Source organism: Equus przewalskii, chromosome 29, assembly GCF_037783145.1.
Source record: "Equus przewalskii isolate Varuska chromosome 29, EquPr2, whole genome shotgun sequence".
Classification (NCBI taxonomy): Eukaryota; Metazoa; Chordata; class Mammalia; order Perissodactyla; family Equidae; genus Equus; species Equus przewalskii.
This window is the reverse complement of record NC_091859.1, coordinates 46,423,868-46,448,223: the sequence shown is the minus strand read 5'-3', so window position 1 is coordinate 46,448,223 and position 24,356 is coordinate 46,423,868. Positions and strand designations below refer to the sequence as shown.

At 52.0% G+C, this 24,356-nt stretch overlaps 1 protein-coding gene across 20 annotated transcripts; it reads left to right on the top strand.

Annotated features, from left to right (window-relative positions):
- Positions 1 to 12,045: 12,045 nt before the first annotated feature.
- On the top strand, positions 12,046 to 23,798 carry DENND6B (DENN domain containing 6B). 20 transcript variants are annotated; one of them, XM_070599276.1, is made up of 20 exons: positions 12,046 to 12,808; positions 17,949 to 17,987; positions 18,062 to 18,104; positions 18,605 to 18,714; positions 19,122 to 19,202; positions 19,854 to 19,959; positions 20,078 to 20,157; positions 20,244 to 20,306; positions 20,610 to 20,665; positions 21,254 to 21,376; positions 21,455 to 21,550; positions 21,633 to 21,727; positions 21,872 to 21,937; positions 22,137 to 22,201; positions 22,311 to 22,400; positions 22,477 to 22,530; positions 22,891 to 23,000; positions 23,119 to 23,221; positions 23,348 to 23,422; positions 23,504 to 23,798. In XM_070599276.1, the coding sequence occupies exons 1-20, from the start codon at positions 12,647 to 12,649 to the stop codon at positions 23,624 to 23,626; spliced, it is 1,740 nt and encodes a 579-aa protein (XP_070455377.1). In that variant the 5' UTR covers positions 12,046 to 12,646; the 3' UTR covers positions 23,627 to 23,798. The 20 variants fall into 20 exon arrangements, with proteins under 20 accessions (XP_070455377.1, XP_070455376.1, XP_070455369.1 ...); XM_070599275.1 differs by having other exon boundaries at positions 12,539 to 12,808; positions 23,345 to 23,422; XM_070599268.1 differs by having other exon boundaries at positions 12,539 to 12,808; positions 23,119 to 23,242; positions 23,345 to 23,422.
- The last annotated feature ends 558 nt before the right edge of the window (positions 23,799 to 24,356 follow it).

The following is a 24,356-nucleotide window of genomic DNA, read 5'->3' as shown; positions in this document are numbered from 1 at the left end:
TCAGAAGAGGCTTTGTCCTCCAGGTTCAAGTCTCTTTCTTTGGCTTCAAGGCCTCATCCTTGGCGAGTACTCAGTTGTTTTCTGAAAGTAGCGCAGTTTCTTTTCAGGTTGGGCTTGCTGAAAATCCAGGAGTTTTTCTTGAGTTTTCAGATTCCTTTTGGAATTAGGGCTGGGAATCCAGAAACTTTCTTTTGATTTTAGATTCCTTTGGGGATCAGGACGGGATTCTAGCAACTTTCTTGGGTTTTCAGAGGAAATTTCAGAAATGGGATCCCAGTCATCCAACTGTTCTGAGAGAAACCCTCCTTCAGAGACCCCAGCCAGGTTTATGTTTGAGAACTTTGTGCCCCCTACGTGTGCAGGGTTTTTTGCTTGTTTTTTTGGTGAGGAAGATTTGCCCTGAGCTAACATCTGCTGCCAGTCTTCATCTTTTTATGTGTAAGCTGCCACCACAGCATGGCCACTGACAGGTGAGTGGTTTAGGTCTGCACCCAGGAACTGAACCTGGGCCACCAAAGCAGAGTGTGCCAAACTTAACCACTAGGTCACCAGGGCTGGCCCACATTTTTAACCAAGTGGGAAAAACAGACCAAAAGCAGTCCAGAATTGCAATGACCATTATGGGGAACTTTCGATCTGCATGAACTAACTTTTCTTAAAGCCAAATTGGAAGACTGAAGCTCTAAAAATAAGCAAAACAAATGGTACATCTATTTTACTTGGTACCTAAAAGCTTCTAAATGCACACAAAACTCTAAGATCGCCTCACTGCAAAATAGCTTGTCTAAGTTAGCCAAAACAACTGAAAACTGAGGGACAACAAAACGACTTCTGAAGTCTTGTGTTGCCCTCCTCCTCCTTCTCCGTCTTGAGTGCCGTCTCCTTTGTCTCCTCAGACTCCACCCCAGCAGTCATCTTGAGTCCACACTCCACCCCAGACAACGTCTTCCTCTCCTCCTCTCTGCAAAAACATGCCCCTTTAAAGGCAGACCCTATTTCTAAGTTAACTGGAGCAAATGAACAGTTAGAGGGAAAAATTTAAATAGCAATTACCCTAGACTTTCAATAAGAGACAAATTGACTCCAAAAACAGCTCTAAAATGATCCTTAAAGCAAGCAAATAAAAATCTTTAGTAAAAGACATTGACCACCTGAACACATAACATCACCTTAGTCCATCTGCCAAAAATACAATTTGGATCCAACTATTCTCTTGAGTTTTACATTATTGTACCTGAGACATGGCTAAAAGTTTTAAAATGAAAGCTATGAGATCTCTGTTTATGTCTATGTGTCTATGTGTGTATATTGCAGAGATGTGACATTTTTCTACCTCCAGATGGTATTACTAGAATTGATTTGTAAAAAGCTCTATTTAATTGGCTTGAAATTAAGTGCTTATAAATTAAGTATTCTTTTTTTTTTTAAGATTTTATTTTTCCTTTTTCTCCCCAAAGCCCCCTGGTACATAGTTGCATATTTTTAGTTGTGGGTCCTTCTAGTTGTGACATGTGGGATGCCGCCTCAGCATGGCCTGATGAGCAGTGCCATGTCCGCGCCCAGGATCCAAACCGGTGAAACCCTGGGCTGCTGAAGCGGAGCATGCAAACTTAACCACTTGGCCATGGGGCCCTAAATTAAGTATTCTTAAATCTCAGAAATATAATAGAAACTTACTCAAATACTTTTCAAGTATCTTTGATCTAGGATTAATCTTTAGTATATAAAAGCAAGCTTCAGGTTGTTGGTATAAATAAAGACAGGCATGTCTTCAGAGTTGTTAGTTGGGTGTAATGCAAGTGTGCAACTTTTTTCTCTGCCTGGGTTTACTAGTCAAGTAGGCTCATGCTCACTCTGCTACAAAATTTCTCAGCAAGAAAGTAACTTAAGATGATGGTTGGCTGTTTAATGTCCAATCCAAGCATGACTGTTAAAAGCAAGTAATTAAAATGAAAGTAAATAAGATCGAAGTTTATACTAGATTAAACCAAATAATAGATAGTCATTGAATACCTAAATCACTTTCCGAAAAAGACAAAATTCTAAAACATTAATTGCTGAACATAGGTTTGTCTACTTTTGGCTTCCTATTGCAGAGAAACTAAAGATATTTGAGTGTGTTAGTGAATGAATGTGTTTTACACCACAATGAGAAATTTTCTATGCAAAAAGGCACGTTTCCGAAATTTTTTAAAGGTATTTATGTTTTCCAAGCTGAAGAATGCTAATATAGTTCACAATTGCCTACTTAGTAGTTTTCACTAGGAATTAAGGATTTTTTTTTTTAGGAAGATTAGCCCTGAGCTAACATCCATGCCCATCTTCCTCTACTTTATATGTGGGATGCCTACCACAGCATGGCTTGTCAAGCAGTGCCATGTCTGCACCCGGGATCCAAACCAGCAAACCCTGGGCGGCCGAAACGGAACATGCGAACTTAACTGCTATGCCACCGGGCCGGCCCTGGAATTAAGGATTTTAATGTTTAGGAATTCTAATATCTGTAACTAAAGCTATTAGAAATAAAAGGGAGGGCCCAGGCCTGTGGCCGACTGGTTAAGTTCGCATGCTCCGCTTCGGCGGCCCAGGGTTTCGCCAGTTTGAATCCTGGGCGCGGACATGGTACCACTCATCAAGCCATGCTGAGGCAGCATCCCATATGCCACAACTAGAAGGACCCGCAACTAAGGATACACAGCTATGTACCAGGGGGCTTTGGGAGAAAAAGGAAAAATAAAATCTTTAAAAAAAAAAAAAGAAAAGAAATAAAAAGGAAACATCCTCTGTGTGCAAAGAAAGTAGGATGTGTGTTGTGGTAAAAGACGGTATGAGGAATGGAAATGCATTCTGTTGAGGGAAAACAAAATGATTTTGTCCTAGAGAGAGGCTGGTTGTTTTGGAATGGGAAAAAGAAAAACATGGGACAAAAACTGAATGTTAAAAAAAAAGTTGTAGAAAGTTTATGGAAAGGAATTTTGGGAAAAGAATTTTACAAGCAATCAGGACTGGCTAAGAGTGGAATGGGTGCATTTTAATGTCAGAATAAGCTAATGCAAAACTAAAATTTGGCTTTCTTTTCTGTTGAAAGGACAAGATTTTCTGGTCTGCTCTTGATAACAGATTGTGTAAACTTCTTCACGTTTAAGCAATATGCCTAGAAAACAGATTTTGTGTTTTGACAAAATAATTGCCCGTGTTGTTTCTATCAGGTCTTTAATTACTTAAGAAAACAGAGTCTTCTTAGTAATTGAAGAAGTTCAGTTTTGGTCACAACTATGTAACCTTTTGTATTTGCCTTTGAAACCTGTTATCGTTACTTTGGTCAAATAGATACTTAAGAGTTATCTCAGGGCCGGCCCCTTGGCACAGCGGTTAAGTTCGCCCGGGGTTTGCCAGTTTGCATCCCAGGTGCAGACATGGCGCTGCTTGGCAAGCCATGCTGTGGTGGGCGTCCCACATATAAATTAGAGGAAGATGGGCATGGATGTTAGCTCAGGGCCAGTCTTCCTCAGCAAAAAAGAGGAGGACTGGCAGCAGTTGGCTCAGGGCTAATCCTCCTCCTCAAAAAAAGAATCATCTCATAATGATCTGTGATCCTATTTGGTCCAATGTCCAAACCTTTTGATATTTTTGACAAGTTTCCCAAAATATTCATATTCTAAATGATGTTTATGCAACCTGGATGTAACTTTGGAATTTTCCAGAGGGCACCAGGGACATCTTAAAAGATTTATTCCCTCTCCTTATAAAAAGAGAGATTTTACACTACTTAGGCTTATTTGATATGTCAAATTACATGAGAAGCATGGTTGACTAAGCAATAATAAATCTTTTTAGGTTATATTGTATGGTTGAACATTAAAAGTATTCTAGAAATTGTATAAAATTAAAAAAAATCTGATATATCCTAAAATAATGTTATTACCTCTAATTCTGGTTCCTATCTAATAATGTTATTACCTGTAATTCTAGTTCCTATTTTGTATGTCACAAAAGTACCCAAACTTTCTTGTCAATTCTATTTATCCAATGCCTTTTTAAGTCTTTTATCAGTTACAGACAATTATTGTTTTACTCTGATGCTTTTACACACGTTTCATTTTCTTTCTTTCTTACTTTTTTTTTTTTGAGGAAGATTAGCCCTGAGCTAACATTTGCTGCCAATCCTTTTTGCTGAGGAAGACTGGCCCTGAGCTAACATCCGTGCCCATCTTCCTATACTTTACATGTGGGACGCCTACCACAGCATGGCTTGGCCAAGCAGTGCCATGTCTGCACCTGGGATGCAAACTGGCAAACCCCGGGCCACTGAAGCAGAACACGCAAACTCAACCGCTGCGCCACCGGGCCAGCCCCTCTTAAGTATTTTTTTCATGACAATGTATGTATTTGCATGGGTTCAGTGAACGTATGATCTCCTTGTAAGAGGACACAATGGGGAAATATTGGCTACGTTACCAAGGGTTTGGCTAGAATGTTACACTCAAGAAAGATGTATATAGACTCAGACATGACCAGACGGCTATAAGGAACTTCTTGGAAAATCGTCCTAGAACCTTGCTGACAAGGTTACAGCAAAGCAGTCTTTAAAAAGAGCTTATATATGGGGCCGCCCAGTGGCCTGGTGCTTAAGTTCACATGCTCCAATTCGGCGGCCTGGGGTTCGGTGGTTTGGATTCTACGGGTGGGCCTACACACTGCTCATCAAGCCATGCTGAGGCAGCATCCCGCAAAGAAGAACTAGAAGGACTACAACTGTGTACTGGGGCTTTGGGGAGAAGAAAAAAGAAAGAGGAAGATTGGCAACAGATGTTAGCTCAGGGCCAATCTTTCTCACCAAACAACAACAAAAAAAGAGCTTATATAGTCAATCACTATTTTTGCTGCATTTATATAAATAATCAGGCCAAATTTAACATAAACAAATTAGTTTTACTATGATTATCTTTATTTTTAAAAAGGCGGTTATTGTACAGAAAGAAATGTTTGCACTTTTGTAGATATTAAAATCTAACCCTAATAATTGTCTTTAAGGTTTTGTTATATACCTGTAAGCTAGACTGGATCCTAAATTCCTCTAGCTTCCTTAATGTCTGTCTATGATACTCCAAACTGACATTTCCAGTTTTACTGCCTTTGAAATATCCTTGGAAGGGATTATACCAGGTCCTCCTCACTACCCAGCCAAACTTCAGGGACTCCGGCCTTGGGTACACATCTCATAGCTAAAGAAGGCTCCACCTGACATCTGGTCCTGTACAAACACTGGAGGCCTCCAAATCAAACTGATGAGGAAGAGAAGCAGCTGACACCTGAGGCAGACAGTTTTCCCAAGATGAACGGACCAGGCCTATATATCCTCTTCCCACTGTCGTTTCTTACTTTATTTTCTCCCTCTCATTCCTGGAAGGACAATGTCCTTGTTCACATTTCCCAATCCCTTGTACAAAGGGGTAACCTCTCTGATTGCTGGATTTGCCACCAGAAACCTTGGTCTCTCCAAGACAGCAATGACCCCTAGACCCCCTGTAAGTAACTTCACCGGGTCCAGATGCTGTTGTTTGTCTAAATTGATCTGTTGGCCCCTTTTCCTGAGTCAGAGTGCTAAGCCCACCTAAACTTGTCCTTTGCTTTAATTTTCCCAGGCTTGGGATGAGAAAGAAAGATCTTTTGAATATTTATATGAAAGATTCTGTGGGACTACAAATGTAATCCATGCCATCTGTAAATTTCTTGATGTACCCATATATTTAGGCAACCTCTAGGTATGTGACGACATAGTACCTGAGCCTTGGTTATTTAATGCTGTCACCTCTATGCTGATGAACAGGCCTATAGATGAATTACTCCAAACAGGAAGATATGGACACTTCCGATTCTGACAGAGAGTAAAACTACTTTATTACTGAGGGAGGATTTCTCTCCTCATCCAGCCCAGCCAGTGAGAAACACCACAGCTCAGGCAATGGGAAACCACTGCCCCCTGAACTGTTACTTTCCTCCAATGGACTTTCCTTTAGGACAGCCCCACCCTACTCCCCCTTTTTCTCTATAAAAGCAGCTCCCTCCTTTGTTTTCCAGACTTACCGATGGTTCCACAGCATGCACATCCTAAATTGCAATTCTTTTGGCTATTCTCAAGTAAACTCATTTTGAGGGTAAAATAACTGGCAAATTATCCCTTTAAGTTCACAGCAGAAATGCAAAGAATTGGGGCCGGCCCCACGGCCTAGTGGTTAAGTTCACGGCACTCTGCTTCAGTGGCCTGGGTTCAGGTCCAGGGCACAGATCTGCACCACTTGTTTGCGGTCACGCTGTGGTGGTGACCCACATACAAAACAGAGGAAGCTTGGCACAGATGTTAGCTCAAAGAAAATCTCCCTCGGCAAAAAAAAAAGAAAGAAAGAAAAGAAGTGCAAAGAATGAAGATAGCCAAAACAATTTTTAAAAATAACAAAGTTGGGGGACTTAACACTACTTGATTTCAAACCTACCATAAAACTAGAATAATCAAGACAGCGCAGGGTCGTATGAGGACAGGCATGCAGATCAACGGGACAGAACAGACAGTCAAAAGTAAACCCGTGTGAGTATGATCAATTGATTCTTTATAAAGGTGATAAGTCAATTCAAAAGAGAAGCAATATCTTTTTAATAAGTGATACTGGAAAAAATGGTTACCCATATGCAAAAAAAAAAAAGTTGAACCCTAGGGCCAGCCCAGTAGCACAGCAGGTAAGTTCACATGTTCTGCTTAGGTGGCCCAGGGTTCACTGGCTGGGATCCCGTGTGTGACCTACGCACTGCTTATCAAGCCATGCTGTGGCAGGTGTCCCACATATAAAGTGGAGGAAGATAGGCATGGATGTTAGCTCAGGGCCAGCCTTCTTCAGCAAAAAGAGGAGGATTGGCAGCAGATGTTAGCTCAGGGCTAATCTTCCTCAAAAATTTTTTTTTTTTAATTTAAAAAGTATGGGGGCTGGCCCTGTGGCCGAGTGGTTAAGTTTGCATGCTCCTCTGCAGGCGGCCCAGTGTTTCGTTGGTTCGAATCCTGGGCACGGACATGGCACTGCTCATCAAACCACGCTGAGGCAGCGTCCCACATGCCACAGGTAGAAGGACCCACAATGAAGAATATACAACTATTTACTGGGGGGCTTTGGGGAGAAAAAGGAAAAAAATAAAATCTATAAAAAAAATTTAAAAAGTAGGTTCAGAAAAAAAACCCTCTTACAGCTCTGTGATAAGAAGACAAACAAGCCCATTTAAAAATAGGCAAAAGATTTAAATAAACATTTCACCAAAGAAGATAGTACAAATGATTTATGAGCATATAAAAAAATCCTTGACATCATTAATCATCAGAAAAATGCTAAATTAACCCACATGAGACACCACTATATACCCCCTTGGAAGACTACAATTAAAAATACTGACAACACCAAGTGATGGTAAGAGTGTGGAGAAACTGGAACCTTCATACATTGCTGGTGGCAATGTAGAATGGCGCAATGACTTTGGAAAACTGTCTGACAGTACCTTACAAACTTAGCACAAGCTTACCATACAGCCCAACACTTTTACTCCTAGGTATGTAGCCAAGGCAAATTACAACATGTGTCCACATAAAGACTTGTACACAAATGTATGTAACAGCATTATTCACAATAGGCAAAAACTGGAAATGATCCAAATGTCCATCAATTGGTGAATTGATAAAGAAAACATCATATACTCAGACAATGGAATACTATTCATAAAAAGGAACAAACTACTGATTTGTACTACAACATGGATAAACCTCAAAAATATGCTAAGTGCAAGAAACCAGACAAAAAAGATTACTTATTGTATGTATTAGTTCCCCATTGCTGCTGTAACAAATTACCACAAACTTAGAGGCTTAAAACAACACACATTTATTATCTTACAGTTCTAGAAACCGGAAATCTGAAATGAGTCTTAAGGGCTTAGAATCAAGTGTCAGCCAGGCTGCATTTTTAGGCTCCAGGGAGAACCTATTTACTTGCCTGTTCCGGCTTCTGGAAGTTCCCCACATTCCTTGGCTCATGGTCCCTTCCTCCATCTTCAAAGCCAGCAGTGTGGTGTCTTACAATTGCTCTCTGATTCCCTCATCACATTACCTTCTCTGACTCTGATCCTCTTGCCTCCCTCTGAAAAGGACCATCACCTTGGGCCCACTTGGATAATCCGGGATAGTCTTCCTGTCTCGAGAGCCTTAATGTAATCATACGCGCAAAACCCCTTTGACCTCATGCACGGCAACATGGCCACAGGTTCCAGGGGTGAGGATATGAACATCTTTGGGGTGATTACTCAGCCTACTACTTCCCACAGTCCATTTACATAGAAATTTTGAGAAAAGGCAAAACAACAGGAACAGAATGCAGATCAGTAGCTGGTTGGACTGCAAGTGTGAGTGGGAATTGACTATAAACAGGTACAAAGGAACTTTTTGGGGTTACTATATTTCATTGATTTTTAAGATTTTGTTTTTTGAGGAAGATTAGCTGACATCTGCCGCCAATCCTCCTCTTTTTGCTGAGGAAGGCTGGCCCTGAGCTAACATCTGTGCCCATCTTCCTCTACATTATAAATGGGACATCTACCACAGCATGGCTTGTCAAGTGATGCCATGTCCGCACCTGGGATCCGAACCAGCGAACCCCAGGCCTCCGAAGCGGAACTTGTGCACTTAAATGCTGTGCCACGGGCTGGCCCTTAAGATCTTTTTTTCCCCACAATTTAACACCTGAATTCAGAATACATCTTACAATTGATGGCATGGCATGTAAGAAGCACATGAAAAATGCTCAATGCCAGGACCAGACGGGCCCCATGACTGAGTGGTTAAGTTTGCGTGCTCCACTTCAGCTGCCCAGGATTTTGCCAGTTTGGATCCTGGGTGTGGATCTAGCACTGCTCATCAGGCCATGCTGAGGCAGCATACCACATAGCAGAACCAGAAAGACCCAACAACTAGAATATACAATTATGTGGGGCGGCGGGGTGGCTTTGGGGAAGAAAAAGAAGAAGAAGAAGAAAAGAAGATTGGTAACAGATGTTAGCTCAGGTGCCAGTCTTTAAGAAAAATGCTCAAGGCCATTATCAAAGAAATTCAAATTAAAATCACAACTAGGTATTACTACCACTTATGAGTCTGGCTAAAATTAAGAAGATTGGCAACACCAAATCTTGGCAAGGATGTGGAGCAAAAGAAAGACATTGTTTTTGTTGGGAATTTTTTTAAAAAGTGTATGATTGGCAGTTTCTTTAAAAAGCGAAATGTAGGGATTGGTCCCATGGCCGAGTGGTTAAGTTCCCACGCTCTGCTTTGGCGGCCCAGAGTTTCGCCAGTTCAGATCCTGGGTGCGGGCCTAGCACCACTCATCAAGTCATGCTGAGGTGGCGTCTCACATAGCAGAACCAGAGGGACCTACAACCAGAATAAACTGGGGGCAGGGGGCTTTGAGGAGAAGAAGAAAATAAATAAATAAAAAGCTAAATGTATATCTTTATGACAAGTGCTATGACTCACAATTCAGTTCCTAAGTATTCACCCAAGAGAAATGACAATGTACCTCACAGAGAGTCTACTACAGGGATCTTCATAGCATCTTATTCATCATAACCCAAACCCAGGAAGCGCCCAGATGTTCAGCCACAGGAGACTGAATAAACAAATTGTGGTATATTCTCAAAGTAGAAGAGTACACAGCAATAAAAAGGGATGAATTCATGAAAGACCACAACATGGATGACCCTTGGAAACACTATGGTGACTGAAAGAAGCCAGACACAAAAGACTACATACTGTATGATCACATTTTTATGAAGTTACAGAACAGGGTAGTCTGTAGTGCAAAGAAACAGAATAATGGGGTGAAGATGTGGAGAGTGACTGGAGAGAGGCAGGAGGGAACTTTCTGGGGTGATGTTTCATATCTTGCTAGTGCTTTGGGTTAACAGTTGCATCCATTTAAGATTCATGCATTTCACTATACACAAATTTTATCCCCCAAAAAAGAAGAAAAGAAAGAAAGAAAAGTGCAAGTTAATGATACCGTCAACTTAAAAGACAACTTCCCAGTTATTTTATTACCCTCAAAATGAGTTTAGTCTATTTGGCAACAGCCAAGAGAATTTCAATTCACGACATGCAGGCTATGGCAAACCATAGGCAAATCAGGAGACAAAAGGAGGGGAGCTGCTTTTTTTTCCTTTTTTTTTTTTGAGGAAGATTAGCCCTGAGCTAACGACTGCCAATCCTCCTCTTTTTGCTGAGGAAGACTGGCCCTGAGCTAACGTCTGTGCCCATCTTCCTCTACTTTATACGTAGGACGCCTGCCACAGCACAGCTTTTGCCAAGCGGGGCCGTGTCCGCACCCCAGATCCGAACTGCCAAACCCTGGCCCATCAAGAATTGGAATGTGTGAACTTAACTGCTGCGCCACGGCAGCCCCGGGGAGGTGCTTTTTATAGAGAAAAAGCAGACAGGAGGGGCTGTTCTAAGGGAAAACCCACTGGGAGAAATTAGCAGTTCAAGTCAACCAGGGCTTCTCTTGGCTGAGCCACAGCCTTTCTCACTGACTGAGCTGCGGCATTTCTCATCAGCTGGGCTGTGGCATTTCTCATTGGCTGAGCTGTTGCTGGGTGGGGAGAGAAATCTTCCTGTAGTAGTAAAGTAGTTGTACTTCCCGTCTAAGATGTGTGTCCTCTCTTCCTGTTTGGTGTAATTGATGATTATGATAGGGTGTGTGAGCTTTCCCTGCAGGCCTTCCTGACTCCAAGTTAGTTGAGGCTTCTCTTATTAATTTCCAGAATAGACATACTGAAGTTTTTAGGGGTGAGAGCATTCATGTCTACAACTGTCTTTGAAATTAAAAATGATGGATTGACAGATGATAGAGAAGTGGACAGATGTATATAGGATAAAACAGGCATAACAAAATATTAATTATAGATACAGATTTTAGGTAGTAGGTAATGGTCATTGTACAGTTCATCTTTTCTATATGTTTGAACATTTTATAATAGAATGTTTGAAAACATTTGATTGCTCATCTTTGTATTATTGACAGCAGTTTTGCTATCTTGGTGATTTATAAAATAATGGCATTTTTTTTTTTAAAGATTTTATTTTTCCATTTTCTCCCCAAAGCCCCCGGGGTACACAGTTGTATATTTTTAGTTGTGGGTCCTTCTAGTTGTGGCATGTGGGACGCCACCTCAGCATGGCTTGATGAATAGTGCCATGTCCACACCCAGGATCCCAACCAGTGAGACCCTGGGCTGCTGAAGCAGAGCGTGGGAACTTAACCACTCAGCCACAGGGCCAGCCCCAGATGATGGCATCTTAAGTTCAATGACTTATGGTAATTATAAAGGATAATAATTTTGTAGCTCCTTAAACATCCCTATGTCCCTGATTTCCCAGGCTCCTTTGCAGTTAGGTCGGGACCACGAGACAGCTTTCAGCCAGTTCACGGCTAGCAGGCTCCATAACCTCTTTTCCACTGCCAGCGACCTCGGAGGCCATGTGTTCCCCAGGTGTAGCCCCTGACTTTCCCGCCAGTCCATGCATGAGTGGAAAAGCCACTGGAGACTTGGGCGTTGTTCCCCAAGCCTAGCCGAGCCCAACTAAAACCTTGGCGTGGAGAGCTTTCCTCAAAAAACAAAAACCAAATACTAAAACATCCGGCATGTCACTTATTAAGTTATCGTCTCTGCTCCAAACTCGCCCTTCTAGACTCAGCTGTGTGACACTGGTGGGGACTCTGCGGCCACATTTCAGAGGGCCAGGGGCTGTGCCAGCAGGGAGAACTAGAAGAGGCAAGGCCAGAGGGAGGAGGCTGGAGAGGGACGGGTACTCGCCCCTCAGCCGCGCCTCCCCACCGCGGCGAACACGCCGGCACAGCGGAATGCGTGCTGTGACCCGCATCACATCGGTCTGAACGGCGAGCGGGACAGCCCGTGGGACGCCGGGTGCACGAGGCAGAGGGCACGCGGCGGGCGCAGCCGCACGCCCGGACGACCAGGCCAATGGAGACGAAGGCGCCGGTGGTCAGACACGGACCCAGGACGCGACACCCTCTGCAGGACCCACGCCTAGACGCCACCCCAGGGAGAGCCGGAATCGCTTCAGAACGTTCCAGCGGAGGGATTAGAGTCTGATGGCCGGTGGATTGCGGGCTCAGCAACAATGGATTGGCTTAAGACGGCGGGCAGACAGCTCCGCGGCCTCCGCGCCACAGCCGCGCCGAGCTGGCCCCACCCCGCACCCGCAGCTGCCCCGGGGCCCTAACCCCGCCTGAGCCGACTCTCCGGGTCTCACAAGGCCCCACCGGAAGTCCCTCCTCCGGCCCCCCCGCCCCCCGGCCGCTCTGGCCCGAGCGGGCTCTTCTCGCTGGTGGGCTCGGCACGGCCCAGCTGCACGGCGCTCCTCCGGCCGCGAGGGGCGTGCGAGGCCGCGTCAGGGCCCCTCTGGTCCGCGGCGGCCGCTCGACTGCTCCGCGGCGCCGTCCCGACGCCGGCCGAGCCCCCCCCCCACCCCCCCAGGCGGTTCCCCCGGCAACGCCTGCCGGCCGTTCCCCAGGCAACGCGCGGCCGGACGCCGCCCGCCGCCATGGACGCGCTGTCAGGCGCCGGGCCTCGCCGGGCTCGCGGCCGCCCAGGCGCCCGGTCCTCCGGGGTGCGGGCTCCGGCGGCGCCCTGGGCGCGCTTCTCGGCCTGGCTGGAGTGCGTGTGCGTGGTCACCTTCGACCTGGAGCTGGGCCAGGCGCTGGAGGTGAGCGGGCCGCGCGGGGCGGCGGGGCGCGGCGGGGCGCGGCGCGGCGGGGCGGGGCGGGGGCGCCCTCCTCCTCCCGCGTTGCGAGGGCAGCACAGGCGTCGCCCCAGGCAGGCGGCCCGCGACCTTTCTGCGTGCAAGGTGCCCGCGGGCAGACCCCAGCCGTTCTCTTCCTCCCTTTCGCCTCCGGAAAGGTGCGCCCCTGGGCAAAGGCAGGGAATGTAGCTGCCAAGACTTCTCTGGACGGACGAGAGAAGGGCTTTGATTTTTCCCCAGTAAACACCTGTCTCCTCTCCCCGTGTCCCCACACTGGCTGTGGTGCCTTACCCCCTCAGTTGCTCCAGCCAGAATCCCAAGGGTCACCCTTGGCTCCTCCACTCCCTTCACTTTGTTTCCCATCTGTCCGCAAGGCTGACAGCTCCACCTGCGACAAGGATCTCAGATCCATCACTTCTGCTGTCACCCCCACCTAACTGTCCCCCAAAGTCCATCCGTTGTGGCTCTCCTGTTTCAAATCTTTCGACAGCTCCCCGTTCACTTAGAATTAGATCAGACCCTTGTGGGTCACATTCCAGGAACACTAGTCATCTTTTTGTTCACCAGGTGCACCCGGCTCGCCTAGCCTGGGTGCCTCTCCACCCCTGCCCACATGGGCAGCTTATTTTCCTCCAGCTTCTCTGTGGCAGACTCAGGGAGGGAGGCCCCTGCAGGCCCATCAGGATGGTCTTCTCTACGCCCAGAAGGCCACAACACAGAGCAGGGAGCTGACCAGTGCAGGGGAGGCCAGGAGGTAGACTTCAGCACACTGTCAGAAAGAACTTTCTGAGACCCTGAGAGGCAGTGCACCCTGTGACTGCTTTGGCCAAGATGCTCAGTGGCCACCCTCGGGAAGGCTACTGCAGTGTTGGGATGAGGGGATGTTTTCCAAGGCCCTGCTGAACTCCACAGGCCCTTCCCAAAGCTTCTAAACGGGAAGGGCTGACTTAGCGAGGATTCTTGGGTCCTGGCACGGTGCCCAGCTCTGTGGAGACCCCTTTCCATCACACACAGCCGCACCAGGTGTGTGTTATTATGACAGCCCGGCTTGAGGGAGGAAGGGACCTGAACACAGAGAGGTGATGTGGTTTGCCCAACGTCACAGAGCCCACATTCTTACCGTTGCCCAAATTGTTCCCCATAAAATCACAAGAGGAGTTGAGATTCTTCTGTTTCCTGAGGGATTCTCATGTATAGTTTTCTAGAACTTAACCATTCAGAGAGCGAATTCAAAGCAAGTACTGTTAAAGGCTCTGTGTGCTTGGGCTCCTGAGCCTTTGCTGAGGCTGCATAACTCAGGGCTGGGGTGTTGGGCACCCAGGGCACCTCTGAAATGCTCCATAGTAGTGCCCTGAGCCTCTCCAAGTCATCTGGTCTGTGCAGAAATGGGGCCGTGGACTCATTGGGTGGCGTGGCCCCAAAGCCCTCATCAGAGCTGCCTCTTGGTCCTGCCTCTCCTGGAAGTCATGGGGAAGATCGGGGGGCGTTCCAGGTGAGCCCACAGGCTTTCAGGGAGCACCTGCCTCGTGCTGGCTTATTTACAGCTCAGCATGGCTGAGCGCCACAAAGACCCTGGTACTGCACATGGTCCTGGGACATGGACGGAAGACCTAGGGGCTGCCTTCCAGGAGCTCCATGGACAGACGCATCTCAGAGGAAGGAGCAGGGCTTGGCCAGATCTTGGAGGATGAGAAGGAGGCAGCCAGAGGGGGAGAGGGGACTGTTTCTGGTAATCCCTCCCCGAGAAAAGCCAAGACAAGGAGCTGCCTGTCATTCATTCAGTAAATCAACTATTGAGCAGCTGCCACCAGCCAGTCCCTGTGGTACTGTGCTGGCTATGGGGGGACACAGAGTTAGGTGAGAAGACAGGCCCTGCCCTCCGGGAGTTCACATTCTGTGCTAGAGACACGGGGAATAGGTGGTTCAGGAGCCCCAGCACGCACAGGATGTGGGGGGTCCCGTGCAGATGGGTGCATTGAAACCTGCAGGCGAGGCAGCGGTCAGACTTGAGAAGAGGACGGGCGAGGCGGTGGGAGGACAAGAACGAGCAGATCAGCTGAAGGCCTGGCTCCACCGTCTCAGCTCTTGGAAATCCACCTCAGTACCCCGCTAAGCCAGGAAGCCTGTGGAGTGAGCAGTGGCCAGTGGGCCCAGAGCCCCTTCTTCACGTCCTGCCAGCTGCAGCTCCTGCACTGCACAGTCTCAGGAGCCTTCACAGTCTTAAGAATGATTGAGGACCAGAGAGCTTTCTGTGTGGGTTACATCTGTCGATCTTTACTAGGAATTAAAACTGAGAAAATTTTAAAATATTAATCTATTGTAAAAAAACCCCACTAAATATCTAATGTATTAATATAAATGGCAGGGGGGTCGGCCCAGTGGCACAGCGGTTAAGTGCGCAAGTTCTGCTTTGGTGGCCTGGGGTTTGCCAGTTCAGATCCTGGGTGTGGACATGGCACCGCTTGGCAAAAGCCACCCTGTGGTAGGTGTCCCACATATAAAGTAGAGGAAGATGGGCACAGATGCTAGCTCAGGGTCAGTCTTCCTCAGCAAAAAGAAGAGGATTGGCAGCAGTTAGCTCAGGGCTAATCCTCCTCCAAAAAAATATATATACACACATATATATATATATACACATATATATATATACACACACATATATATATATACACACACATATATATGTAAATGACAGGTTTTTATGAAAACAACCACATGTTCCAAAACAAAATTTAGTGAGAAAAGTGGCATCATTTGACACTTTTACAACCTTTTTAACGTCTGGCCAAATAGAAGGCCACTGGATTCTCACATCAGCCTCTGCAGCCGCTATCCCACGACAGGCTGCCACAGCCTCTGGAAACTGCACTGCACACAGGTGAGAAGATGAGAGTGAAGAAGGCAGCTTGTACTTTGCGGAGCCCTGGGCTACCCAGACCTCACTTTAGGCAGCCCTGTCCTAGAGGTACCTTCTCACAGCAATGTCCACTGCATCTGTCTTCCTCGGACAACTGGGTTCCAGGAGCAGCTGCCCATGTGGGCTGGCTCAGGTGGAAAGGAAGAGACCTTCATGGGCCTGGAGGGCAGGGGGGTCATCATGCAGCAAACTCCTTACTCTCTCCCTCTCTCTGAGGGTCTGCTTCATTTTTCCCCTCACTGAGGCATGGCCCAACTTAGTCACCCTGACCTCTGGCCTCAGCTCCCAGGAGAGGATGCACTAGCCCGTGGATGTCGGTTTCCCCTGTCAAGTGTTTTAATGGGACCCCTGGGCATGGATGTGGAGCTTGGAGGTCAAGGTGGCCTTCTCAAACCAGATTGAGACCCCCTGACCTCAGTGCAGAGGGCCCATCATGGCCTTGTCCAGCCACCAGGCACCTACTTTTCCTTGGTCCTCCCCAATGTACACACACGAGGGCATGGCCTGAGTGGTCCTGTGGCCCCTGCCTGCCTCGGAGCTGTCCCAAGTTGCTGCTGTGGGTCCAGCCCCACAGACAAATACCCTTCTGTCCCTCTTCCTCTTCTTGGCCCTTCCTTCTTGATGCCTCCTTAGCTGACATTTCCTTGAGGTTTCCACATGACCCACCTGTTCTGTTATACCTCATAGATGTTTTCACACACTCCACATATATGTGTTTGGTGAGGGTTCACTCTCTGCCAGGGGCTGGGAGGCAGAAGAGCCTGGGACACTGTCCCTGTTCTCAGGACATTTGGTGTGCAACAGAAGAGGCAGAATAGGACCACAACAGCAAGCCCAGAGCAAACAAGGACGAGAAGCTGCGTCATTCCAATGCTACGGACCCCTGGGTGCAGCACCTCACCCTGCCTGGAAGTTCAGGACACATCCCAGAAGCTGCATCATTCCAACAGCATGGATCCCTGGGTGCAGCACCTCACCTTGCCCGGGGGTTCAGGGCACATCCCAGAAGCTGCATCATTCCAACAGCACGGATCCCTGAGTGCAGCCCCTCCCCCTGCCCGGGGGTTCAGGACACATCCCAGAAGCCTCGTTGCAGCCAAAATCCAACTCCTCAGTGTAGAAATTTGGCAGGTGGCCTGAGGATGGTGTCCATGCGTGCAGGCCCTCGGCTCCTGGCCCACCAAGGGCTCCCGGCACAGCTACTACCTGGAAAAGCTGGCCAGTGCGTCTGAACACAGGACAGGGCAGTAGCAAAGCCCAAGGCATACCAGCTCCCAGGAGAGACCTTGGGGGCCTGCTGGGAGTGGGGGCTCTGGACTCCCTGCCTTTGGGGGATCCTATGAGGAAATCCATTCTGGCCACACACCAGAGCCACTGGGCCTGAGATCTGGGCCTCAGGCTGCTGCCTGCTCTAGAGTGTGGCCTGTCTGCTAGATCACTCAGAGCCTGTCACTTGGTGTCTCTGCTTTCACTGACCATCCACTCCCAGGCGGTATAGAGCTCGTCCAGCTGGGCACACTCACTGGACACTGCCAGGGCCCAGGGTGCTCTCCTGGGGCTCGCGCTCCAGATAGCACAGGCCAGAAGCTCCTGACTAGTGGGGTTTGGGGTGAAGATGCTCAAGCTCCTGTCAAGAGGCAGGGACACCACCGTGTTAAGTGACATCTGAGTAAAGACAGGGAGATGAGGCTGGCCAGGCCCAGTCTGGGAGGGCAGGCAGAGAGAATGGTGTGCCAAAGACCCTCCAGTGGACAGCTGGGTGAGGTGGAGTTTGGGAGGCAGAGAGGGTATGGGAGGCAGGGCCCTGTGACCACTCCAAGCGAGAGGGGAGGCCACGGGAGGGCTCTGAACAGCCACTCCCTGAAGCTGTGGGGACAGGCTGTGGGGATGGTGGAAGCAGGGAGGCCCAGCCACAGTCTAGGCAAGTGGCCCCAAGGCAAGGGGTGCAAGAAAGGTGTCAGGGAGCCCGCTCAGGTGTGGTGGCCAAGGCCAAGGGAGGGATGACTGGTCTCGTGCTGAGAGGGGCCTGGGGCAGGGGTAGGGCAGGAGGGTCTTAGCCAACAAGGCTGTGCTTGAGGAGGGAGATGGCAATGGCAGGGTGGGGGGAGGTGAGAGGAACTCACCTGCAGCCCGGCAGGCACCACACCTGCCCAGCCGACATCACCAAGTACTCTTTGTCCCCCACAGCTGGTGTACCCCAGTGACTTCCGGCTCACGGACAAGGAGGTGGGTCCCGGCCCTCTTGGGAGCAGACATCACCCAGGAGTGAGCCAGCCCTCACCGGGTTTCGTGTGTTTCAGAAAAGCAGCATCTGCTACCTGTCCTTTCCTGACTCCCACTCAGGTAGATGACCCCAACTCTCCCCGGCTCTGGGGCTGGGGGGTAAGAGGAAGAAGGTGGGGAGATGAGGCCATCCAAGAGCACCTGTGGCTTGGGCCAGGGGCATCACAGCCACCAGCCTGCCAGCCCCACTCCCGCTCTCTGGAGATACCCCAAATCCCACCCTGCAGCAGTGGCAGCTAGGTTCACCCAGTTTGTGTGAAAAGAGGTGTGTCTGGCAGAGGGAGCAGCAGAGGCTGGGCCGCACACTGGGTCTCCCAATCCCCACCTGTGCTCGCTCATAGCAGACGCTTCTCTGTGGGCTAAGTTCACTCTAAAACTCGCAGGCGGGAATTAGGTGTGCAGGAATTAGGACCCAGGGACTTCCACTAGAGATGCAGACCCAGCCGGACTTTCTCTCTGGGGCACTTAGAGTCCAGGGGGGGCCTGGTCTCCACCCCCAGGTGCTGGCAAGAGAGGCTCCAGCCCTGACACAGCATGGCGGGGGCTGCGTCTCTTCCCAGGCTGCCTGGGGGACACTCAGTTCAGCTTCCGAATTCGTCAGTGTGGAGGGCAGAGGAGCCCCTGGCACGACGACAGGCACTATGACACTGGGGCTCCCGTGTCACTGCAGGTGAGCCTGGGCTGCCCCTCCAGCCTGCGCCAAGACTGGGGTAGGATTGGCATGAGTAGCCTTTTTACTTGAAGGTCCCTGGGCCCTGTGTGGAAGGAGAGGCGGTGGCCAACCCCAGCTTCGACTGGGGATGAGCCAGCTCTTCTGGGGACTCACCAGGGTCCCTGGAGCTTTTCCTGAGCACCGTGTGTGCGTGATGTGCAGAGGCCCCATACGCCTTTGGTTTGGGTGCTCCTGGGCCCCTGAGCCGCTTACCACTGTCTGCAGAGATGTTCCCTGTAGAGATGTTGCCCTCTGTCTGAGCCAGGGACCCCTGGGCCTGACCCCCAGGGCTGGGGAGAGTGTGGAACAGCCTCAGCAGGAGGGGGCACGGCAGTGGCGCAGCCTGGCTGACCTGCTCCTTCCAGAGGGAGCCGGCACACTACTTTGGCTACGTGTACTTCAGGCAGGTGAAGGACAGCTCTGTGAAGAGGGGCTACTTCCAGAAGGTGAGCGCCTGGCTGCCCTGGGCTGCTGCCACTGAGAGGCGGGGGCTGGTGGCCATTGGGAAGGACTGACGGGCTAGGAGGTCCTGAGCCTCCAGGAGTGCCCACTCCTTCTGCAGACCCCTGCTCAGATCACAAGGGCCACCCTGCCTGGGGGGGTGCCACTGTGTCCAGCTCTCCTTGCAGTCCCTCCAAGGAATGGGCCCCGCTGCTCCTTCCTCACCTGGCACAGCACCCATGGCTCTCTGTCTCTGGGCCTACGACATCCCCGCTCCTTGCTGCTGGCTGGAGGGGACCCTCACCACACTTTCAGTGTCAGGACAACTACAGTCTTGAACTCAGACACCAAAAGCAGAAGCTCCTTGACCCCGGGGAGGTCCTCCCAGGGTCTCAGCCACGTGCATTTCCCTCTGAAGGCCCAGGTCCAGCCCCACTCTGCTCTCACCTGAGGTGCCCCCCTTCTGGGGCAGCCTTTGGATTTCCTCATGTCTAATAACCCTGGGCTCCAAGTTGGGCCATTCCTGGGGACAGCTGTCCAATGGAGTTGGTAGGACGTGCTGCCTTGGGCTGACTCTGTATGAGCCAGGCCTCAGGGGTCTCTGCAGGCTCCTGAGTGGCTGGCGTGACATCTCACTGGCCCTATGGGGCCTCCAGTCTCTGGTGCTGGTGTCCCGCCTGCCCTTTGTCCGGCTGTTCCAGGCGCTGCTGAGCCTGATCGCCCCTGAGTACTTTGACAAGCTCGCCCCCTGCCTGGAAGCAGGTAAGTGGCTGTCAGGTGCAGCCAGAGCGGTGTCATTTCCCAGCTGTAGTGCCTGGTGGCTTTGGCAGGCAGCTTCTGCATGGGGCAGGCTCCTGACGCTGGCCTCCTGTGTCTACAGTGTGCAATGAGATTGACCAGTGGCCGGCCCCCATGCCCGGGCAGACCCTGAACTTGCCTGTCATGGGAGTCATCCTCCAGGTGAGGGCTGGCCAGCTGGGGCAGGAAGGCCCTAGGTTTATGGAGAAACCTATTCTCAGCTAGCAGCTGCTCCTTTCATTTCCCAGGTGCGCATCCCTTCCAGGGTGGACAAGCCTGAATCTAGTGCTCCGAAGCAGTGTGGCCACGAGGTGGGGCCCCCGTTCCTGGGCCAGTGGTGCCCCACCTGCCTCAACCCTCCCACCTGCCTGAGCCTCCCCACTTGCCCTGCAGGGTCCCTGTGGGGTGGCCAAACCCCAGGCAAAGCCAGGGGTCTGTGTCTTGATGCAGGGCTGGTTGCCCCCTACTCTCTCCTGTGGTGCAAGGGGTGGTAGTGGGGAGGCATGTGGGGCAGGGGTTGCGGCCCCCAGAGCTCTCCCGGGGTGAGTTGCTGCTTGGGGCTTGCAGGGTGCCCGCCTCGTCCTTGGCCTGACCCCACCCACCCTTCCTCTCAGAACCTGCTGCCAGCCCCAGTGGTCCTCTCCAGCGTGCATGAGCTAGACCTGTTCAGGTGAGCCCCTACTGCCTGCTGCCCAGGTAGACAGTGAGTAAGCCCATGAGGCTCAGGCCTGTGCAGGGTGAGGGCCACTGGGGGGACTGCCCATCAGCAATTAACCCTAGGCCAGTTCCATGAGGAACAGTTGTACAGAAGAGGAACCCAATGCCCCAGTGTCTGCACCCAGAGGAAATGGGCACAGTGGGCAGGAAAGTTCTGGAAGGCAGGTGCAGGGAGGAGAGTGGCTGTGTTAGGAGACACTTGCTCCCTGAGGCTGCCCCTCTCTGGGCAAGTCTGTGAGGGACCTGGGCTTTGGAGACTGTCCTGCTCCATGCTGGGCCCAGCAGGAGCCCAGGCTGCCGGCTTAGGCACATGGGGCACGGGGCCAGGCCATTGCAGGTGGACTGTCAGAGCATGGGATGGCCCTAGACATGTCCTCGGCATCTGCACGTGTCTTCACCACCGTCTCCCCTCTGGGGCAGTGCCCAGCATTCATGGAGCTGGGCCTGCCTGGGCCCTGGGGAGCTGCCTGGGCCTACTGGGGGTTGAGTGCTGGGAGCCTTCCCCTGCTGGGCCTCCCTGACTGCCTCTGCCCCACGTCAGGTGCTTCCAGCCTGTGCTGGCCCACGTGCAGACGCTGTGGGAGCTCATGCTCCTCGGGGAGCCCCTGGTGGTCCTGGCGCCCTCGCCTGCCATGTCCTCGGAGATGGTGCTGGCCTTGACCCGGTAGGCCGGGCAGCAGTGGGAGGGGGCGTCGGGCTGGGCCCTGCCGTGCTCACGCCCCCGCCATGCCCTACCCCGCAGCTGCCTGCATCCCCTGAAGTTCTGCTGTGACTACCGCCCCTACTTCACCATCCATGACAGCGAGTTCAGGGAGTTCACCACGCGTACACAGGCCCCGTAAGTGCCCACATCCTCCCTGCCCACCTGCGCTCCGCCACCCCAGGCCTGCCTCTGCCTCTTCTCTCTCTCTCCTCTCTAGACCAAACGTGGTCCTGGGAGTCACAAACCCTTTCTTTATCAAAATGCTCCAGCACTGGCCCCACATCCTTCGTGTCGGGGAGCCCAGGATGTCAGGTGAAGCTGGCCCAGCCTCTGCCCAGGGGTTCTGGGGAGGTGGGTGGGGGCTCAGAGGCCCACCCAGCCAGGGGCTTTGAGGGGTCTGAGTCTGCGGGCCATGAGCTGTGGCACTGAGGCTCGATCACGGGGCGTGTTTTCTAGGGGACCTTCCTAAGCAGGTTAAGCTGAAAAAGCCCTCAAGGCTGAAAACCCTTGACACCAAGCCAGGTGTGTGGCCCTCAGGCCAGCCCCGTCCTTTCCTTCCAGGACCCAGGCAGCGGCTCTGAGGCCTCAGGGGGCGGGATGTTTTCTGCTTCACCTGATGGGGATCAGGGCAGAGGTGCAGGTGCAGCCAGAGCAGGTGGGGCTGTGGGAGTGTGGGAGGGAGGTCCCTGAGGAACAGGGCACAGCTCTGCCCTCCCGCCAGGCCTCTACACTGCATACACGGCCCACCTCCACCGAGACAAGGCGCTGCTCAAACGGCTGCTCAAGGTACCAACTGGGGAGAGGCTTGAGGGGGCAGGGGAGGTGTGCCTGGTGTGTGTGAAGGAGTGCACGTGGCTGGGGCTGCATTGGGGCTGAGCCCATTCCTCCCCAGCAGGGCCTGCAGAAGAAGCGGCCGTCAGACATGCAGACCGCGCTGCTGAGGCGGCACCTCCTGGAGCTCACACAGAGCTTCATCATCCCCCTGGTGAGGCCCAGGGCAGGAGGGGATGGGGACAGGGGGCAGGGGGCTGGGGCGCCAAGCTCACTCCTCTCCCCACCAGGAGCACTACATGACCAGCCTCATGCCCCTGCAGAAGAGCATCATGCCCTGGAAGGTGGGGGTCGAGGTGGGGCTCCAGGGAGGGGTTGGGAGGGTGGGTTTCCCTCCTGATTCTAGAGGAGGGAAGGTCTGGGAGCAGACACGGGAGGAGGTCATAGGTGTTCAGGATCTCCCAGGGCTCCAAGCTGTGTCCACACCTGCCAGCCATCCCTCACAGGACAGAGAAATGGGGGCCACACCAAGGGGCTCGAGGCTCTCTCTCTGGGAGGACTGTCCTGGGATCTGTGCCAGGCACGGTAGGGGCTGGGGTCCTCAGATGGGGAGTGTGTCTGGGGAGGCTCTTGGCCAGCTGAGGTGCAGGGACTGTGAGGCTATGCCCACCCAGGCACACAGGCTTACCTGGCCCCTGTCTCAGACCCCTCCCCAGATCCGTCCCTTCCGCCAGGATGACTTCCTGTGTAGCCTGGAGCACGCGGGGCCCCAGCTCACCTGCATCCTCAAGGGTGACTGGCTGGGCCTCTACAGGTGGGTGGATGGCCGATGAGGGTCTTGAGGCTTCTGCTGCTGGTGGGCACAGGCTGCCCATACCCACCCCTTGGCACACGGGGTCAGCCCCCCAGCCACTGCCTCTCACCACCCATAGGAGGTTTTTCAAGTCCCCACATTTTGATGGCTGGTACCGGCAGCGGCACAAAGAGATGGTCCAGAAGCTGGAGGCCCTGCACCTCGAGGCCATCTGTGAGGCGGTGAGGGGCCTGAGGGGGAAGGTAGTGGAAGTGCAGGCCCAGGGCAGGGGCTGGGGGAGTAGGGGGACATGGGCCCAGGGCTGGGTGAGGGCCTTAGTGATGGATAGCCCCATCTTGTCCCAGCAGAACATCGAGGCCTGGATGAAGGACAAGTCCGAGGTGGAGATCGTGGACCTGGTCCTGAAACTTCGGGAGAAGCTGGTGAGATGCCTCCCGGCTCTGCCCAACCTTGGCCAGCTGGGCATGGAGGTCACCTGCCCCTGACCAACACTGCCCCTGCAGGTGTGGGCACAGGGCCACCAGCTCCCTGTGAAGGAGGCGACGCTGCAGCGGGCACAGCTGTACATCGAGACCATCATCGGCTCCCTGCCCAAAGACCTTCAGGCTGTCCTGTGCCCTCCCTAGGACGGGGCCAAGGGATGTGGTCCAGGGGTCTGACTGCCTCTGGGGGCCTGGGCTGGCTGAGCTTTCCCTTCCCCAGGGAAAGGCAGCCCCACCAGGCTCCCTGCTGCTCCCGGGTTGGCCCCTGCCCGGCACTACCATCGTCCCAGCAGTAAAGGTGACATTTGAAACCGCAGCCTGGCCCCTCACTGTTGGTGGATTATGTGCTGGCCACAGCCTCACCCGCCTCTGCCCGTCCCCGGGCCCCACCTGTCCTCTGCATGGCTGCAGGCTGGGGGGGGCGGAGCCAGCAGTGAGCCCTGCCGGTCTGGGCCCAAGGCCACCCGCTAGCTCCAGGTGCCCATCTGCCCAAGCCCTGTGGACCCTAGGTGTTGTGTCTGTTGTATCCTGTAGCCTCACCAGGCTGCCCAGCCCAAGACAGAAGGAGGCAGCTGACAGGCAGACCCCTGTCCTCACACAGCTCACCCACCCATCTTGCCTGGGCCTGGGCGGTACCTCGCGTAGAGTCATGGGCTTTGGAAGGGCAGAGGCCACTTTGCTGGGGGAGGAGCTCTGCCCCTTGGTTTGTTGGGAGGCCACTAGGGGGCGGTGTGGGGCCCAGCCCGCCTCTGGGAGGGTGCAGAGCATTGTCTAGGTCTCACTCCTGGAACAACCCCACGGGCACCATCTCATTTATTCTGCCCCACGCTGTGTCTCAGCTCATAGGCACTTGAGTCACGCACCTTGTGTCCGT

What these genes read in the sequence shown, in the direction of transcription:
- DENND6B (XM_070599265.1), top strand. Translation starts at nt 12,647, where the DNA reads ATGGACGCGCTGTCAGGCGCCGGGCCTCGCCGGGCTCGCGGCCGCCCA. An exon ending in AGCTGGGCCAGGCGCTGGAG is followed by an intron (nt 12,809 to 17,948) that starts GTGAGCGGGCCG and finishes TGTCCCCCACAG; the next exon opens with CTGGTGTACCCCAGTGACTT. An exon ending in CTTTCCTGACTCCCACTCAG is followed by an intron (nt 18,105 to 18,604) that starts GTAGATGACCCC and finishes GTCTCTTCCCAG; the next exon opens with GCTGCCTGGGGGACACTCAG.